This window comes from Phyllostomus discolor, chromosome 6, assembly GCF_004126475.2.
Source record: "Phyllostomus discolor isolate MPI-MPIP mPhyDis1 chromosome 6, mPhyDis1.pri.v3, whole genome shotgun sequence".
Taxonomy (NCBI): Eukaryota; Metazoa; Chordata; class Mammalia; order Chiroptera; family Phyllostomidae; genus Phyllostomus; species Phyllostomus discolor.
The window spans coordinates 75,759,179-75,780,019 of NC_040908.2; the positions used below are offsets into that span (position 1 = coordinate 75,759,179).

The 20,841-nt window shown below is 36.6% G+C and overlaps 1 protein-coding gene across 4 annotated transcripts in view; it reads left to right on the forward strand.

Annotated features, from left to right (window-relative positions):
* The window catches only part of RNF149 (ring finger protein 149), a 60,100-nt gene that overhangs the window by 34,771 nt on the left and 4,488 nt on the right, over window positions 1-20,841 (forward strand). For 3 of the 4 annotated variants that reach the window (XM_036028362.1, XM_036028363.1, XM_028514314.2), the window contains 3 exons: window positions 3-85; window positions 2,122-2,218; window positions 5,596-5,794. In XM_036028362.1, coding sequence (XP_035884255.1) covers window positions 3-85; window positions 2,122-2,218; window positions 5,596-5,794 — 379 coding nt within the window. The remainder of the gene's footprint in view (window positions 1-2; window positions 86-2,121; window positions 2,219-5,595; window positions 5,795-20,841) is intronic. The other variant, XM_036028364.1, reaches the window with a different exon arrangement.

The window sequence follows — 20,841 nt, forward strand, 5'->3', positions numbered from 1 at the left end:
AGGGAATTGATGTTGATGCTGAGAATTGTGCAGTGTGTATTGAAAATTTTAAAGTGAAGGATATTATCAGAATTCTGCCTTGCAAGTATGTTCTTTTTACCTCCTGAGATGTTAAAAGGCTTCAGGTGTCTAGAAAAGGGTTTCATGTCTTCATGATATGAAGATCTTGCTATCGTAATGATCTCATGATCATCTTCAGGAAAGACGTTTTCCAGTCTTCAGGACTCCTGTTTTTTATAGCTTTAGAACTGCTTTGCTTAGGACACTATAAGTGAGACCTGTTGAGACCAGTGATGCATTTTTTGTCATGGATGGGTTTTTTAAAGTGTGCTGTGTAAGAAGCAAGGAAACTAAAGGATGACAGGGGAAGGCCCTGGTTGAGGGCTAGAATAGGGTGGCAGAGAGGAGGTCAGGGAGGGCAGTGGTTTGCTATTATTTGCACCCTAGGTTTGGGTTCTTTGGGGAGTTGCGTAAAACAACATTCTTCCCCTTACTCTAGGTTCATTAGGGGCTTGGGGCTTCTTTAGCAACAGCAATTTATATTTCCTTTTTAATTATGGGATAGTTTGATTACTTTCTTAAAAAATGGCTTTGTTAGCAAACAGATATACTAAATCTGCAATATTAATATGTTTAAGTATAAGCAATTATAATTATACTTCACAGCTATTATTAGCCAAGTCATGAGTTAATATAAGCAGGGTAGGGCAAAAATAGGTTTATAGTTAGTTGCAGGTATGTAAAGCACAGTTTATTCCTGTATTATTTATTTTTTATTGTTTTATTTTCCATAAGACAACTGAAAACCTACTTGTGCCCCATCCTGTATATAATTATTTTTGCAAGTATTTTAACATATATACAAGTATTTTATAGTAGATTGAGTTCTCAGTAATGTGGAAGAAATGAATAAACATCAGAATAACAAAAGTTTCCTGAATAAAAATATATAATTTAAATATGTAGGCATTTATAGTAGGTTGGTGTGGTGAGTACTTAGTGAATGAGGTCAGTACTGGTTGATCACATCCTGTAGAAAATTATTGGAATAGAAAAGTATTTTTACTCTAGATTGGTTTAGGAGAGGTCTTTCTGACTTAAATATGTTGTTTAGGGTGCTACACAGAGAAGCAACAGATATATCCTGACTGCTGAACTGGGGTTGGTACTTGACCCATATAAGCACACATGTGACAAGACGTACACATTTCCTGGTGTCCTTAGGCATTTCCATAGTTTTACTTCATTTTCTCCTGTGCTTTATTTAATGAAAGGCAAAAGATTTATATGATCTGAGGAGAAACTAGAGTATATCTCCTATGCTTTATTTAAAGAATTTCCCAATAAGGCCAATGTGTTTCTTTTATGTTTTTGTAAAAATATTTCCTTTGAGTGAATCAGTGTCAGTTTGAAGATGGAAAAGTCAAAACAGAACTGAGCTGGACTGTGTTATGTAATTAAGTACTGTTATTTTTAACTGCACCAGCAGATTATTGTACAATGAACAATTCCTAAGTATTTCCTGTCCCCAGCACTGTTGTAAGCAGTTTGTACATGTTTGCTCCTCAAAAGATACTTAACTCCTTGTCTTTACCCCGTAAGAACCAACAAAGACAAGTCAGTAAAAGAAGAAAATATGTACATGATTTTTTTTTATCTGAAGGTGATAGGTGACTGTTACAGAAATATGTAGCACATACAAAAACACGTGAGAGGAAATGTGCTTTTTAAAGCCTACTACCCAAAGGTGATTTCTTAATATTTTGGTCTGTTTCCATTTGAGTCATTTTATAGACTTATATAAGATGCTCTCAGTTTAGTATTAGTTTGTTACTATTAGTTTACTGATGGTTTACTTATTCTACATTTGTTCCCAAAAGGCTTTCAAAAACACATAAAAACATAATCTAGCATAAGGTGAAAATAAACCATGCTATTTTTTTGTGGAATGAAAGGAAAATTTCCCTGTAAGATTCTGTTTAACATGGAAAATAGGATGGTAAGAACTTAGGGTAAGTGAATGTTGATTGGACGTTATTTAACTTATAATGAGAAGATAAGTTGGTAGAATGTGTTTTTTCCTTTATAAGATACAAACATTGATTTCACTTAATTTTTTAGGCATATTTTTCATAGAATGTGCATTGACCCATGGCTTTTGGATCACCACACGTGTCCCATGTGTAAACTTGATGTCATCAAAGCCCTGGGATATTGGGTTTGTTACATTTTTGTTTATATTCAATCTTTGCCCTGGTTCTTCCTGAGGGATGTGATGTCATCACTGACCAGAGGCAAGAGGGATAGACTAAATACTCCTTCTAACATCCTTCTGGTTCTCTGAGGAAATTTTCTTCTTCATTAAATTTGAATTAAGACATTTCAAAAATTGAACTAAATTTGTGATTATAGAATAATATGCTTGATGTTTTCTTAGAAAGTTTGTGATTACTTAGAGCAATATATTTTGGTATAGTACATTGCAGAATATGTATGTACTGGCTAATCTTGTATAAACAAAAATTATGAAATGTTTGAAGGAGCCCCAGATGTTCTCTGGCTCAAGTTGCACATCTTGCATATGAGGAAGTCAAAGCCAATGCTTTCTGACACCAGTTCTCTTGATTCCTGTGGGTTTTAGAGTCAAATACTATTGGGAAATGTGTCCTGTATTGAATTTTGCTCCTTTAGTTTGGTACTTAGATTGTCATAGAACCTTCCTCAGAAAACAGACACTAGGGCAAAGTGAGAGAGCACATAGTAGTAGTCACGCCGTGTGCTGAATGCCATACACATTATTACATTTGCCCCTCAGAGCCCTTTATGAGGTAAGTACTGCACTATCTGTATTTTGTTACTTAGAAACTTGAATTTAGGAGATGCTAAATAACTCATCCAAGGTCACAGTTTGTTAATGGGGAGTCAGTTTCAGAAACAAGTTTGTTTGCTTATTTCCAGGATCCAAGCTCTTAACTACTGTCCTACCCTAAAGAGGAGACAGAGAGAGAAGAAAACAGATTTTTCTAGATCGTTCTATTTTTTATCGTTTTTAGAGTCTTTATATAATCAAATTAGTATCTCAAAATATTCTTGATTAAATAGTAAATAGTTTTGGAATAAAGATCTTTGAAAGAAGTAATGCAAATATAAAATATATTTTTCTTCTTGCTAAGCATATTTTTAGTTTCTTCTAGTGTTTGTTGTAGTCAGAAACTACATAGTTGGGTTTTTTTAATAATCATTTTATGCTTCTTAAAGCCATAATGACCCTTAAGGCTATAGGTCTATTAAAGAGTTCTCTTACCTTCTAGCTTAGTGTATCTGCAAGTGATAGTTGAGAGACCACTACCTTAATAACCCACATAACTTCCTATGAATTATATTTTTCAAGCGTGAGTTCTGTAATGCCCTTATCATAGATAGGTACAAAGAAAGGGGAAAGGGTTGGCATTGAAGAACTGTCTTATCTAAATCTCATTTGCTTTGATATCTAGAAAATTTGTCTTTTCTGTAGAATTCCATAGTTTTTAAAAATGATGACTCTGTGTAAGATGTTATAATATGCTTTCTTAGTGAACTAGGCTCATCCCCTCTCTGCTCCAGGCAAGATGATGAGCCTTTCTGGGACAGCATTTTACACAGTAAAATCCAGGCAGTTTGACAGGTGTTTTCTTGGCAAATTTTTCCTTCTTCCTTTTCCTTCCCTAGATATACTCTAAGCTCATTTAAAGTAACTTAATGAGTCAGTGATTTTTAAACCTGCTTGATATTTCTAAAACTTTGTATAAAAGGAATTCCACTGACAATTAGTATTAAGAGTTTAATCCTCATGAGTTTTGTTTTTGGAAATATAATTTATATATTGAAAATCAAGATTCTTCATTTTACATAAGGTTGGGTTGTTTCCTTAGAATGTTAACTTCAGAAAGCTAGAAGATGTGTCCTCAGAAAGCTTAGTATCTTTTTAAAGAACAGAGACCTGTAGTAACTTTAAATCAAACTGAGTAATTAACTTATCTTAATTTTTTAAATCTTTTGACAAATATGCCACTTTCTTTCCATTGGCCCCTCCTCTGTTGGATTCCATAGGTAGTTATGATACATTCTCATGTAGTAACTATAACTAGTTGTCATTTCCAAAAAAAATGTCCCCAGTAGGAGAGTAGTCATCTGTCCTTCACAGAAACATCAAAGGTAGACCTGTGGTTTGCAACTGTAACCACTTTGTTATGCTATTTATCACTGTTGTTTTCATTTGGCAAGCATTTAACAAAGAAATGCTATTTAAGGTGCTGGATCTGAACTTGGTTCTGGGAAATCAGTGATGAATAAGACACAGCCCTTTTACTCTGGGCTGGTAGAAGCCTAGACAGCCATTTTTATCCCAAACAAAGCATGGCAGAAGAGGCTGATGGAGTGCGGCAGAAAGAGGGTTTTCTGTGCCAAATGCGTGTGGGGAGGGACAGGGAGCTATTTTTAGAGGGGCATCTGAGCTAGATGTTAAAGGATTTGTCTAAGAGATGAGTAGTCTGCAGGGGTGTGAACATACGGGGTTTGAGGCTGGCAGGTAGTTAAGTTTGGCAGATATTTAGAGAAATACCTGGAAAATACGATTAGGGTGAGCTGAGCAAATTTGGACATTATGTCAACTCAACAAAATTTGGTGTGTGGTATGTCAGGAGTCATGTTCTGAAAGTGTTCATTACTGATGATAAGGCTGGAGTATATCACACAGTAGTCAGGAGATGTGGGGTATTTCAGTATACAGGTGGAGCTTCAGTGGAAGCAGCAGGCCAGCATGCCTTTTGGCCCTGAGCGCCCAGAGGAAGAGAAGGGGAAACAACACTGCAGTTTGTTCACTCGAAGCAAAGGTGACAGTCTTGGGCATAGCTGCCTATAAACCCACAGTCACCCCTCATTTCATAGGTCATCAGCAGTTTCATTTAATCACAACACAGCTTTGATTCTGGCATTAATCAAACAAGGTTTCTGGATAGCCCCCAAATTTTGAGACTTTTAATGTAGTAATCATCCTAGAGTCTCAGCCCTTTTATTATTTTATTTTCTTCTTTAAAGCAGCACATAAAAGAGGGGGGAAGTTTGAGGCAAATTGACAGCTAATATTTTTAAGTGAACCAAAATCTAATCTGAAGCCCTGTGTTGTTCAAAAACCTTTATTTCTGAAACCCTGTCGCCTCACTGTGAAACAGTAGAACAATTCCAGGCAGTGATTGCAACTCATGGCCCAGGCCAGAAGTGATCTGCAGCAGACAGCCAGGCTGATTTCCACCATCTGTTCAAGAAAGCAGCAGTTTGTAACAACACTTCATTTTTCTGTCAACAAATGGTTTAAACAGTGGCATTGTTTATGTCAAGGGGAAAATGGGTTTTAGAATAAAAATGTTTAGGTCTTGGAAAGTTGTTTATTGAGAATTAACTCATTGTCTGATGATGCTAAATAAAGAAGACATCAATGTGCTTTTTGTCATATTCTGTGGATAAGTAAACATTTTTTTATAAATTATGAACAAAAGGTGATGGATGAGCTTTGATTGTGTTAATTAGAAAAGACATTCTTATGTGCTAACTCTCAAGGGAGAGCTTGAAGATGTCCAGGAGATGCCCACTCCAGAATTGACCCCTGGAAGTGTTTTGGCTGCAAATTTGAGTATTACTGTACAAGACTATGACAGAAGTGATAGGATTAATTCACCATCATCTTCCACTAATGAATCCATGCCACAGTGTGATGTACATTTTAAAGAAGATGCAGGTGAAAACACAGCCTTACTAGGTAAGTAGCTTGCAGATTATAAAATAAATTGACATTATTAATTATTGAAAGAAAATGAAACATAAAGGAAATATCATTTTAATAAATATCTTTCAGAAGTTTTTGGTGTTTAAGGATGGGGAGAATGTGTTATTACATAACATGTTTTATTTTCCTTAGTGTATGAAGCTCTTTCTATATCAATAGGTACATAATTTTATTTTTTTTAATTTATTGACTTTGAAGAGAAACATCAAAGTGGAATTGTTATTCCACTTATTTATGTATTTATTGGTTGATTTATGCAATATTGATATTGTGCCCTAAGCAGAGATTGAACCCACAGCCTTGACAGATCAGGATGATGCTGTAACCAACTGAACTATCTGTCCAAGGCTCTAGATACATAAATTTTGTATAACTGCATAGCGTTATATTTTAGGTTTACTATAGTCATTTCTTCAGACCACACCCTGTTGATGACCTTTTGTCAGTAACACTTTCATTATGTATATATTTACCACTTGCTTGTTTTCTGTCATTATCATAGGTAAAGTAGAGCAAATTGTATTTTTAAATTATTGTGGAGATTACCTTCTTTTCATATTTTTGGTCATTTTTTCTTTTATAAATTGTTTCATCCTTAGCTTATTTTTCTGTAGAGAAACTGATTTTTCATACTGATGCCAAGAGCACTTTGGTCTTTATCATATGTATTCTATATCATCACCACAACCCCAATTTTTGTATCCTTTGACTTTCTGATGTGTTTTGCTTAGATAGAAATTTTGAATTTTTGTCTAATATTTGTGCTTTTGTGTTTTATATTTAAATATTTAATCCATATAGTTTAAAGGGAGATTGAGCTAACCTATTTTTCCCCAAATGTTTAACCAATTATTCTAATATTATTTAGTGAATGACATAAAGAATATGTTTTGACATTTGCAAGACAACACAAATTCCTTCATCTTTATTCTTTTTAAAAAAACTTCTGGCCTGTTCTGCATTTTTTAAGATTAATTTGGACTGTGGTACTGTTTCCTTCATATGGCAGCCCTGATAGCAGGACAGTAAGCCATGGCAATAATGTCATTGAGGTTATACTACCTACCTAAATTTCATCTTACTTTTGTGTATTTGCTTCCTGAATTGGACCTAACTTGCTGTATTTCTTTTTCTCATTTTTATTATTATACAGTTTCTTTACCTTCTAAGTTTAAATATGTACATAAATATAAGGAATTCACTAAAAATCACTATTAACAATTATTGTTTAAATAAAACTTGTAAGTAGTTATTATTTGAAAACCAGTCTTTGTTACTTTGGGGATATCTGGTTTATTTACCCAGATTTGGAGGGGGAAAAGGAGTAAACTTTTTTCTTTCCAAATCTAGCTAAAGAACTGTCTTATATCTCCCTTTGAACTTCCCATACAGGCAATATGGGGTTATTCTCATGGTCAGTTTTTCTTTTTTTAAAGTATATTTTCAATTAAAAAATAAGTTTTCTGCAGTCCTCAAAATAATGTGAAATTTAATAGGTGTTTCATTTGTTTGCCTACTTTATATATATGTATTTCTGACATCGCTGTCCTTTTTGCCCAGGTCTACACTGTATTATTTAAGTGCTGCTAGAACATTACAGTAACTAGCATAGTTTTCTAAAATCATAGAACATAGTCATAGTTTCTGCTGATTTCTTTTGCATTCATGACCTTCATATAATGTCACTGGTTTGGGTATATTTAACTTTACAAAAGTTAGGTAGCATTTGCAAAAGGGCATGGAGTTTTTTAAAGCCTCTGATTTCTTTCTTTTTTTTTAAAGATATTATTTATTTAATTATTTTTAGACAGAGGGTAAATGAGAGAAAAAAGAGGGAGACAAACATCAGTGTGTGGTGGCCTCTCACACACCCACTACTGGGAACCTGATCCACAACCCAGGCATGTGCCCTGACTGTGAATCACACCAGCAACCCTTTGGTCTGCAGGTCAGCTCCCAATCCACTGAGCCACACCAGCCAGGGCTGATTTCAAGATAACAGTTTTCACTGTAGCTTAGAAATGCATGCATTTTTATCTAGAAAAGTCAACTTTTCATAGTTTATACTGTTGGAGGGTATAATTCTAAAGCATATAATCATGGAGTAACTTATCTTAATTTCATAATGCCGTGTGGTTTCTTTTGATTTTTTATTTCATATTTTTGTTTGGATAAAATAAAATTATTTCGTATTTCATGAGCATAGATTGGCATATAAGTTTTATTTATTATTTTTTAAATTTTATTTTAATCATTGTTCAAGTACAGTTTTCTCCCTTTTACTCCCAGTGAGCCCCCACTCCAAACCCTCCCCACTTCCCTCCCATTACCACCCTCCTCCTAGTTTTTGTCCACGTGTCCTTTAAGTTTGTTCCCGTGAACCCTTCCCAATCTCCCCTAAAATTCCCTCTTCTCTCCCCTGTGGTCACTGTCAGCCTGACCTCTATTTCAGTGTCTTTGGTTATATTTTGCTTGTTTCTTTGTTTTGTTGTTTAGCTTCCTGTTAAAGGTGAGATCATCTGGTATTTGTCTTTCACTGCCTGGCTTGTTTCACTTAGCATAATATTTTCCAACTCCATCCAAGCTGTTGCTGAGCGTAGGAGCTCCTTTTTTCTTTCTGCTGCATAGAATTCCATTGTGTAAATGTACCATAGTTTTTTGATCCATTCATTTACTGATGGGCATCTTGGTTGCTTCCAGCATCTAGCCATTGTAAATTGTGCTGCTATGAACATTGGGATGCATAGGTTCATTTGGATTGGTGTTTTAGTATTCTTAGGATAGAGTCAAAGTAGTGGAATTGCAGGGTCAAAAGACAGATCCATTTTTAGTTTTCTGAGGAAGTTCTATACTGCTTTCCATAGTGGTTATACCAGTCTGCAGTCCCACCAACTGTGCACTAGGGACCCCTTTTCTCTACAACCTCTCCACACTTGTTGTTTGTTGCTTTGTTTATGATGGCCATTCTGACTGGTGTGAAGTGGTATCTCATTGTGGTTTTAATTTGCATCTCTCTGATAGCTAGCAATATTGAACATCGTTTCATGTGTCTTTGGTTTTCTGTACCTCCTCCTTGGAGAAGTGTCTGTTCAAGTCCTTTGCCCATTTTTTAATTGGATTCCTTGGCTTCTTAGCATGCAGTCGTGTAAGTTCTTTATATATTTTGGAGATTAAACCCTTGTCTGAGGTATCATTGGCAAATATGTTTTCCCATACAGTTGGATCTCTTTTAATTTTGATAGTTTTCTTTAGCTGTGCAGAAGCTTTTAATTTTGATGAGGTCCCATTTGTTTATTCTTTCCTTTATGCCCCTTGCTCTAGGGGACACATCAGTAAAAAAGTTTCTCCATGAAATATCTGAGATTTTCCTACCTATGTTCTCCTCTAGAACTTTAATGATGTCACGTTTTATGTTTAAGACTTTTATCCACCATGAATTTATTTTTGTATATGGTGTAAGTTGGTGATCAAGTTTCATTTTTTTACACGTGGCTGTCTAGTTCTCCCAACAACATTTGTTGAAGATGCTATTTTTACTCCATTTTATATTGCTGCCTCCTTTGTCAAATATTAATTGACCATAGAGACTTGGGCTTATTTCTGGGCTCTCTGTTCTGTTCCATTGGTCTATGTGCCTGTTTTTATGCCATTACCAGGCTGTTTTGGTTACAGTGGCCTTGTAGTATAGTTTAGTGTCAGGTATTGTGAAACCTCCTACTTTACTCTTCTTTCTCAAAATTGCAGCAGCTATTCGGGGTCGTTTATGGTTCCATATAAATTGTTGAAGTGCTTGTTCTATGTCTGTGAAATATGCCATTGGTACTTTAATAGGTATTGCATTGAATGTGTAAATTGCTTTTGGTAGTATGGACATTTGGATGATATTATTCTTCCAATCCATGAACACGGTATATGTTTCCATTTGTTTGTGTTTTCCTTGATTTCTTTCCTGAGTGTTGTGTAGTTTTCTGAATACATGTCTTTTACCTCTTTGGTTAGGTTTATTCCTAGATATTTTATTTTTCTTTTTGCTATTTCAAATGGGATTTTTTTCCTTGATCTCTGCTTCTGCTGTTTCATTGTTGGTATACAGAAATACCTTTGATTTCTGGATACTGACTTTGTATCCCACTGTTTTCCAAATCCATTTATAAGGTCAAGCATTTTTTTGGTGGAGGCTATAGGATTTTTTATGTACACTACCATGTCATCTGCAAACAGTGACAGTTTTGTTTTCTCCTTTCCGATTTGGATTCCTTTTATTTCTTTTTCTTGTCTGATTGCTGTAGCTAAAATTACCAGTACTATATTGAATAGAAGTGGTGAAAGTGGACATCCTTGTCTTGTTCTTGTTCTTAGTGGAAAAGGTTTTAATTTTTGCCCATTGAGTATGATGTTGGCTGTAGGTCTCTCATATATAGCTTTTATTATGTTGAGGAATGCTCCGTCTATCCCCACTTTGCCAAGTGTTTTTCTCATGAATGGGCGCTGTACCTTATCAAATGCTTTTTCTGCATCTATTAATATGATCATGTGGTTTTTGTCTTTGCTTTTGTTTATGTGATGTATTACATTTACTGATTTGCAAATATTGTACCATCCTTGCATCCCTGGAATGAATCCCACTTGGTCATGGTGTATGACCTTTTTAATGTATTGTTGGATGCAGTTTGCCAGTATTTTGTTGAGGATTTTAGCGTCAATGTTCATCAATGATATTGGCCTGAAGTTTTCTTTCTTTGTTGTGTCTTTATCTGGTTTTGGAATTAAGATGATGTTGGCCTCATAAAAAGAGTTAGGGAGTCTCCCGTCTTTTAGGATTTTTTGGAATAGTCTGTGAAGGATAGGGGTTAGCTCTTCCTTAAATGCTTTGTAGAATTCTCCTGTGAAACCATCTGGTCCAGGACTTTTCTGTCTTGGGAGTTTTTTGATTACTGCTTCAATTTCTTTTGTTGTTATTGGTCTACTCAGGCTTTCTGCTTCTTCTACATTCAGCTTTGGAAGGTTATGTTTTTCTAGAAAGTTGTCCATTTCACCTAGGTTTTCACATTTCTTTTTTTTTCTCTGTATTTACATCTCTCTTTTTTTTTATTTTAATCACTGTTCAAGTACAGTTTTCTCCCCCCTACTCCCATTCTAGCCCACCCACCCAACCCTCCCCGCTTCCCCCCATAACCCCCCCACCCCTAATTTTTGTCCATATGTCCTCCAAATTTGTTCCTGTAATCCCTACCCATTCCCCCCTGAAATTCCCTCTTCTCTCCCCTCTGGCCACTGTCAGACTATCCCCTACTTCAGTGTCTTTGGTTATATTTTGCTAGTTTTTTTTATTTGTTTTGTTGTTTAGATTCCTGTTAAAGGTGATATCATGTGGTATTTGTCTTTCACTGCCTGGCTTGTTTCACTTAGCATAATGCTTTCCAGTTCCATCCATGCTGTTGCAAAGGGTATGAGCTCCTTCTTTCTTTATGCTGCATAGAATTCCATTGTGTAAATGTACCATAGTTTTTTGATCCATTCATTTACTGATGGGCATCTAGGTTGCTTCCAGCACGTAGCTATTGTAAATTGTGCTGCTATGAACATCGGGGTGCAAAGGTTCTTTTGTATTGGTGTTTTAGTATTCTTAGGATAGAGTCCCAGCAATGGAATTGCTGGGTCAAAAGGCAGATCCATTTTTAGTTTTCTGAGGAAGTTCCAAACTGCTTTCCATAGTGGTTGTACCAGTCTGCAGTCCCACCAACTGTGCACTAAGGACCCCTTTTCTCTACAACCTCTCCACACTTGTTGTTTGTTGCTTTGTTTATGATGGCCATTCTGACTGGTGTGAAGTGGTATCTCATTGTGGTTTTAATTTGCATCTCTCTGATAGCTAGCAATATTGAACATCGTTTCATGTGTCTTTGGAATCTCTGTATGTCCTCCTTGGAGAAGTGTCTGTTCAAGTCCTTTGCCCATTTTTTAATTGGGTTACTTGTCTTCTTAGAGTGGAGTCGTGTAAGTTCTTTATATATTTTGGAGATTAAACCCTTGTCTGAGGTATCATTGGCAAATATGTTTTCCCATACAGTTGGTTCTCTTTTTATTTTGATACTGTTTTCCTTAGCTGTGCAAAAGCTTTTAATTTTGATGAGGTCCCATCTGTTTATTCTTTCCTTTATGTCCCTTCCTCTAGGAGACAAAAAACTTTCTGCGTGAAATATCTGAGATTTTCCTACCTACGTTCTCTTCTAGGACTTTAATGGTGTCACGCTTTATATTTAAGTCTTTTATCCACCTTGAATCTATTTTTGTATAAGGTGTAAGTTGGTGCTCGAGTTTCATTTTTTTGCACATAGCTGTCCAGTCTCCCAACACCATTTGTTGAAGAGGCTGTTTTTATTCCATTTTATGTTGCTGCTTCCTTTGTCAAATATTAATTGACCGTAGAGGCTTGGGTTTATTTCTGGGCTCTCTGTTCTGTTCCATTGGTCTATGTGCCTGTTTTTATGCCAGTACCAGGCTGTTTTGTTTACAGTGGCCTTGTAGTATAGTTTAGTGTCAGGTATTGTGATTCCTCCTACTTTACTCTTCTTTCTCAAAATTGCAGCCGCTATTCGGTGTCGTTTATGCTCCCATATAAATTGTTGAAGTGTTTGTTCTATGTCTGTGAAATATGCCATTGGTACTTTAATAGGTATTGCATGGAATCTATAAATTGCTTTTGGTACTATGGACATTTTAATGATACTAATTCTTCCAATCCGTGAACACAGTATATGTTTACATTTGTTTGTGTCTTCCTTGATTTCTCTCCTCAGTGTTATGTAGTTTTCTGAATACAGGTCTTTTACCTCTTTGGTTAGCTTTATTCCTAGGTATTTGATTTTTCCTTTTGCTATTTCAAATGGGATTTTTTTCTTGATTTCTGCTTCTGCTGTTTCATTGTTGGTGTACAGAAATGCCTTTGATTTCTGGATATTGACTTTGTATCCCACTGTTTTACCAAATTCATTTATTAGGTCAAGCAGTTTTTTGGTGGAGGCTATAGGATTTTCTATGTACACTATCATGTCATCTGCAAACAGTGACACTTTTGTTTCCTCCTTTCCGATTTGGATTCCTTTTATTTCTTTTTCTTGTCTGATTGCTGTGGCTAGAACTTCCAGTACTATATTGAATAGAAGTGGTGAAAGTGGACATCCTTGTCTTGTTCTTGTTCTTAGTGGAAAAGATTTTAATTTTTGCCCATTGAGTATAATGTTGGCTGTAGGTCTCTCATATATGGCCTTTATTATGTTGAGGAATGCTCCCTCTATTCCCACTTTCATGAGTCTTTTTATCATAAATGGGTGCTGTACCTTATCAAATGCTTTTTCTGCATCTATTGATATGATCATGTGGTTTTTGTCTTTGGGTTTGTTTATGTGATGTATTACATTTACTGATTTGCGAATATTGTACCAACCTTGCATACCTGGAATGAATCCCACTTGGTCATGGTGTATGATCTTCTTAATGTACTGTTGGATGTGGTTTGCCAGTATCTTGTTGAGGATTTTAGCGTCAATGTTCATCAGCGGTATTGGCCTATAGTTTTCTTTCTTTGTTGTGTCTTTATCTGGTTTTGGAATTGAGATGATGTTGGCCTCATAAAAAGAGTTTGGGAGTCTTCCATCTTTTAGGATTTTTTGAAATAGTCTGTGAAGGATAGGTGTTAGTTCTTCCTTAAATGCTTTGTAGAATTCTCCTGTGAAACCATCTGGTCCAGGGCTTTTTTGTGTTGGGAGTTTTTTGATTATTGCTTCAATTTCTTTTGCTGTTATTGGTTTGTTCAGGCTTTCTGCTTCCATTTTATTGAGTTTTGGAAGGTTATATTTTTCTAGAAATTTGTCAATTTCATCTAGGTTTTCAAATTTCTTGGCATACAGTTCTTTGTAGTAATTTCTTACACTCCTTTGTATTTCTGTGGTATCTGTTGTAATCTCTCCTCTTTCATTTCTCATTGTGTTTATTTGGGCTTTCTGTCTTTTTTTCTTGATGAATCTGCTTAAAGGCTTCTCGATTTTGTTTATCTTTTCAAAGAACCAGCTCTTGGATTCAGTGATCCTTAGAATTATGCTTTTAGTCTCTATGTCATTTAATGTGCTCTGATCTTGGTTATTTCCTTCCTTCTGCTTTCTCTGGGCTGTCTTTGTTGTTGTTCCTCGAGTTCTTGTAGACGTAGGGTTAGGTTGTTTGTTTGAAATGTTTCTAACTTTTTTAGGTGGGCCTGTATCGCTATGAACTTCTCTCTCAGGACTGCCTTGGCTGTGTCCCATAAGTTTTGGGTTGTTGTGAGTTTGTTTTCGTTTGTTTCCAGAAACCTTTTGATTTCTTCCCTAATTTCATTCTTGACCCATTCATTGTTTAATAGCATGTTGTCTAATCTCCATGATTTTTAGTGTTTTGGGTTTTTTTCCTTGGGGTTGGTTTCTAGCTTCAGTCCCTTGTCCAAGAAAATGCTTGGTATGATTTCAGTTTTCTTGAAATTGTTGAGGCTTGTTTTTTGTCCTACTATGTGGTCAGTCTTTGAAAATGTTCCATGTACATTTGAAAAGAATGTATATTTAGCCTCTTTTGAATGGAGGGCTCTGTATATATCAGTAAGGGTATTGCTCAGTGCCACAATATCTTTGTTGATAGTTTGTTTGGAAGATCTGTCCATTTTTGATAGTGGGGTGTTTAAATCCCCCACTATAATTGTGTTGCTGTCCTTATCTTTCTTGAAGTTCTCTAAGATTTTCTTTATGTATTTGGGTGCTCCTTTGTTGGGTGCATATATATTTACAATATTTATGTCTTCTTGGTGGATTCTTCCCTTGAGTATTATGAAGTGACCTTCTGGGTCTCTCTTTATGGACCTTTTTTGGAAGTCTATTTTCTCTGATAGGAGTATTGCTACCCCGGCTTTTTTTTCCTGTCCATTTGCTTGGAAGATTTGTTTCCAGCCTTTCACTTGCAGCCTGTGCAGGTCTTTTATCCTGAGGTGGGTCTCTTGTAGGCAGCCTATATGTGGGTCATTTTTTCTTATCCATTCAGCTATTCTATGTCTTTTGATTGGAACATTTAATCCATATCCATTTAAGGTTATTATTGATAGGTACTTATTCATTGTATTTTATGTATGTGTGTTCCTCTCTCTCTCTCTCTCTCTTTTCCTTCCCTTCCTTAAAGCAGTCCCTTAAGAATCTCTTGCATAACTGGTTGGTGGAGGTGTATTCTTTTAGACTTTTTTTGTGTGGGAAGCTTCTTATTTGGCCTTCTATCTTGATTGAGAATCTTGCTGGATAAAGTAGCCTTGGTTGCAGGCCTCTGGTGCTCATTACTTGGAGTATTTCTTGCCATTCTCTTCTGGCTTGAAGTGTTTCCATTGAGAAGTCAGCTGTTAGTCTTATTGGGGACTCCCTTGTATGTTATTCCCTGTTTCCCCCTTGCTGCCTTTAAGATTCTCTCTTTCTCTTGAAATTTTGCCATTTTAATTATGATGTGTCTTGAGGTAGGCCTCTTTGGGTTCCTCTTGATTGGGACTCTCTGTGTTTCCTGGATTTGTGTGACTTTTTCTCTCATCAAATTAGGGAAGTTCTCCTTCATTACTTGTTCAACTAGGTTTTCGATCCCTTGCTCTTCTTCTTCTCTTTCTGGTATCCCTATTATACGGATATTATTACGTTTCATATTTTCTTGCATTTCTCTTCATCCCTCTTCATTCTTTCTGAGCATCTTTTCCTTTTCTTGCTCTTTCTGGATGCTGTGTTCTACTTTGTCCTCTATCTTGCTAATCCGATCTGCTTCATCAATCCTGGTTTTCATTCCTTGTACTGTGTTCTTCAGTTCAGAAGTTGTATTCCTCCTTTCCTCTTGGCCCTTGTTGAGAGTTTCTCATTCCTTTTTCATGTTTATATAGTTTGCAGTGACATTGTTGTAGTTTCCCTCTAGTTTCTGATAGCTCATTGTCAGTTCATTGAACTTCCTGATAATCATTGTTTTGAACTCCCTATGTAATAGTTGAGTTGCCTCTATTTCCTTTAGCATTTTTCCTGATGCTTCCTCGTTTCCCTTCAATTGGGGATTGTTTCTTTGTTTTCTCATTGTTCATGGGTTTCTTCTTGTTAGTCTCTGTTTCTTAAATTGATCTGTTTTGGTTCCCTGTAATTGTGGTGTGAACTTCTGTGGTAGAATACTTGTGAGATTCAGTGGTGCAGTATCCTTCATGTATCCTGGTGTTAACAACTTCCCCCTACTCTTTTTCTGTGATCAGTAGGAGGAGTAAGGCAAAGTGGTTTAAGACAGCAAGACAGTATACTATGATATTTACATTAGCAGCCAGTAGAGAAGAAATGGGTTATCCTTTGGCTCCTTATAGTGTTAACCGTGATCCTCCACCCCACTATCCACGTTTTAGAAAGTATGGAAAGAAGGTAAGACTCTTACTGGGGACGAGAGGATTGTTAGTTGGATCTAGAAAGCTGTGAGGCTGTGGGAGGTCAGATTCTAAGGTAGGGTTGGAATAAAGATTAATAAATAGGAGTAGTGTGTAAAAGGATAGAGACAATCCCCACAATAATATAGTTGAGGAAATTGCAAAATGGGCTGAAATCAGGTAGGGGTAATGAGTAGTATTTACAATTGTATGAACTAGGTCTTATTAACAGTAATAGTAAAGCAACGGTCTTGTGGCAGAATCGATGAGATTTAGGTAACAAGAATAAAGAGTATAGAACCTTGAGAGGTGTATTAATGGAACACAGATGAAGGATAGTAAATTATCAACACACTGTGACTGAGATACCAGGGGGAACCTATCAAATGACAGTATAACCAGCCAAGCAAAGAAGATTATACAGAAGGAAAAAGAATACCAAAATACTATTAAAATAAAAAATGTCGGAAAAGTGAGAAAAAGATAATACAAATTTACATTAACTTGCAAGATCAAAGAAAAAAGCAGAAGATGGAGTGCAGGAGAGATAAATTTGGAGTGGAAGGAATAATACTAGGATGAATGGAAGAGAAACATAAGGGATTGCGAGATATAAAAGTAATAAGAATTGAAAAATAAAATGTCACTTAAAACAGAAGATAAAATCAATCAACCAACAACAGCCACAAAAACCAAACCAAACCAAACAAAAAAAAACCTCTTGTTGGTTTCTAACTAGCCAGACCAGTTTTTCTGATCTTGCTGGCTTTAGCTGGCAGAGAGACCTTTGAAATGCTTATCACTCTTCCCAGCCAAATCTCAGTAAGTCTCTCAGGTACCCTGGGCGCTCCCAAGCACACGTGCTCTCTGGAGCTCACTGCCGCATTCTTCCGGACTCAGGGGTCCCTGCAGGGTTCCAGGTCTATGATCTCAGGAGGCACCTGCGACGTTTTGGGATTCACTGTGCCCTCTCTGGGAATCATAAAAGGGCATGCCCATCCACCAAATTTTTGAGTTTTGGGCTCTAGGAATGCCCTAAGTGCCACGTCCCTTCCAGGTTCATAGTGTGAGAGTCAGGATTCCCGATGGGGTGCGCTTCCACAATTCAGCACCGCAGGCTCCAGAAACCTGAGAACGCCCGTGCCTTTCCCTGGATGGGGGCTGGGATGTCTGGGTTTTCCACTGATCCACACTCCCACCTGGCTAGTGGTGCGGGCGCTCTTCCAGGCTGCCCCTGGTCGTGCTGGCTGGAGGCACTCACTTCTCCCACGGCTCTGGGTTTGTGTTCTCAGACCCTGGGTGATTTTTTTCCCCCCAGTCCAACTGGCCTCTCTGTGCCTTCAAGCACCAAGTTCTCCCCTGGTGTTGCTCAACCCCTGTATTCGTGGGAGGTAGCAGCGACTCCCCTCTCCCGGGAGCCCTGAGGCAGACCCCAGACAACCGGGCCTGGGGACTGCAACCCCCCTAGTCCCCACGCTGATCCCTGAGTCCCTTTGTTCCTGAAGCAGTCTCTTTACCGTCTGGTTTTTCAATGATCGCAATAATTTTTGATGTCCTGCTTTCAAAAATGATTCAGTAACCTAGGCCACTTGCTCTCTTTCTCCACCTATCCGAGAGTTTCCCTCCTCTTCACAGAAGCCGAGAAACACGCTGCCTAGAGTAAAGCCGCCATCTTTTCTCCCCGCAACCTTGTTTTCTAAATGGCATGTAAGTTTTAAGTATTGGAAAATCAGCATGACTGTTAACCTGGTCACAGAAAACAAAGTCTTACCTCTCAGGGGGTAAGATTTTTGTACTGAATTACTATTTTGATGTCGTCAAAGCAATGTCTAAAATATGAATTCCCAGGGGTAGTAAAACTTAATTAATTAGGACCTTACTGCTTTACAGCATGTAAAAACAAAAATTAAATAGAAGTTTAAAAAGTTTTAGGGAAACTAGCTACTTCAGAGAGGAAAGCCTTGTCCTTTGAAAGGGTTGTTTGCTTACTTACAGTGTAATTGCAGTACACATGAACATCTTGATACTTTGAATGAATGTGGGAACATTTGTATGATTATGTGCTAAGCACTGCATCTTAATATTTTTGATAGGCTAAAAAAAGTTACAAGACTAGGGAGGTTAGCAAAATTGTATTTCTCACTAAACATTCTACCATTCATGTGTCCTTCCCTTGGTTCCAGTTAATGAAGTTGTATTATTTACATTTCATTCTGTGGGTTGGGTTTATTTTCTAATAAACACCAAGAAGAAAATTGGACTTTTTAAAAAATTGCATTGCAAAATTTCATTGGAACATTTAAGTAAATACTTTCATTATTTTATTTAAAATAAAGTAACTTTTTATACTATTGTAGTTTATTTGGAAAATCACTTTTGTAATAAATACTTAAATGGTAAACATATACTTGTAGTATGTAAAATTTACAACACTGAGGGGAGACCCCCCAAAATGGAGTTTATTTATAAAAAATTGCATATGTATTCTTACATGCTTAAATTTCAGTCACCTTCAAAGCACACTCCATTTAATGTAATACATCTATCAAGAGATTTTTTCCACTGCTCAAAACAGTTTTTGAACTCATTGATTTGGATACTAAAAAGTGCTTCTGTCATTTTTTGTTTCACTTCTTCCACATCCACAAATATTTCCCTTTGAGGACTTTTTTCATTGGGTGAGATTGGGTGAATAGGGATGATGATGCACAGAGGTCATGCCATTTTTGGTCAAAAACTGCCGAACACTCAGTATGGTATAGGAAGGTGTGCTTGTGAATCACCCATCATGAAATGAGCAAACACGTGAGTCTTCAAAATTCACTGAAGCTGAATGTAGCCTCTCACAACAATACTAGCTGGCACACTGACATATTTGGGTTCCTAGAACACTCACCTAGTAGGGGAAGGCTGTACTATAAGGGGCCCATCCTGCAGAAGATAATTCTGGGTTTTGGGGGTGTCCCCCCTCATATATACGCTCTAATTTTTCATCTTCAGGCATTACATTATACACAATGTTATTATAAAAGTAAAACTTTAATTTCTCTGGTCTAGGCAGTATTTGATAATCAGTATTGTAAGTGATGGTGTATTTAATTATCAAATAAATCCCAAAACTTAATTTTAGTATCTATATTCCTAAGAAACTTTGAAAGGGGTATATTTACTTGATTAAAACCTTTGTATATTATAAGTCTTTGAATGCTTATGTTTAGACTTTAGCTTGAGAAGATAAATTGGAATGTGTTTGAATGATAGTATTTGTTCTAGTCTTAAACTAATACCAAGTGGTTTTGAAATAAATTGTGCTGCAATGAAAAAAAACCTGGCCTCCTCTACTTTTTTTTAAGATTAATCTTAAAATCATTTTGCCAAGTAAAAGAAAGTCCCATCAGAATTTTTATTGTAATTGAATTATTTTATAAATTATTGATGCTTCTGACTTTAAAATTGGCCATCCTGGAAGAGGAAGTAATGTTTTTCCAAATTTGTAATATTCAGACTGAATCAGTTTCTCATTTTTTTACATGTTTAGGATCTGTGAGGCAAAGACAGAAATATTAGAATTTAAATTTTAAATGGGTACCTGAGGAAGAAAGACTGTACTGTAGAAGGAAAGGAAGGCTGTGTATTTCAGAGAATTATAAAGTTGGGAGGTCAGTCTCTTATAGGCATTCTTTTAACTAGCTCTCCATCCTCCTGCTTGGAGTAAACCACCTTACAAGGCAGTGCTTTCGTTTATACACAACTCTTATGTTTAGGAATTCCATTGTGTTGAGCCAAAGTGCATACCAGTGTAATTTATGCCATTGCTTGCAGTCTCCAGAAAGGAAAGGAAATTTGCTTCTCTAGTACTTGGCCACCCCTGAGATATTTAAAGACAGATAAAACTTTTATCCTGACTAAACATCCTTCAAAAGTGGTTTCTTGTCCTGGCTGGTGTGGCTCAGTGGATTGAGTGCTGGCCTGCAAAGGGTCACAGGTTCAATTCCCAGTCAGGGCACATGCCTGGGTTCCAGGTCAGGTCCCCAGTAGGGGGGCACATGAGAGGCAGCCACACAAGGATGTTTCTTTCCCTCTCTCCCTCCCTTCCCCTCTCTCTAAAAATAAAGTAAATATTTGAAAAAAATAAAAAGTGGTTTCCAGGTTTTTCTTCATTCTTGTTACCTGTAGTGTATTTATTAGTTTGTCAGGGTCCTTCCTCAAATGCCCTCTTAACCTAAAATAATATAATTTCAAACAATAGAAATAAAATTGTGTAAAAAGAAACTATACAAAATAACAGTGGTAGATCACTCACCGGAGAATGTGTTTCTCTGGTTAGTTTTCCTTCCATCATCCAGTTTACCTTGCACTTAGCTCTAATGTAGGTAAGTTCAAAGTATTTGGGTTCTGCATTTAAGGAAGTATTCTATTTTTAAATCGTTCTGTGCTGAAATTATTTTGTACTCCTTTGCTTAGTATATTAGACTTTCAGGATTTGAATACCAGATTTTCTTCCAAGATACTTTCACCTCTCTGTGCCTCAGTTTCCTCTTCTATAAAACGGGGATAATATATAGTATCTACCTTGGGT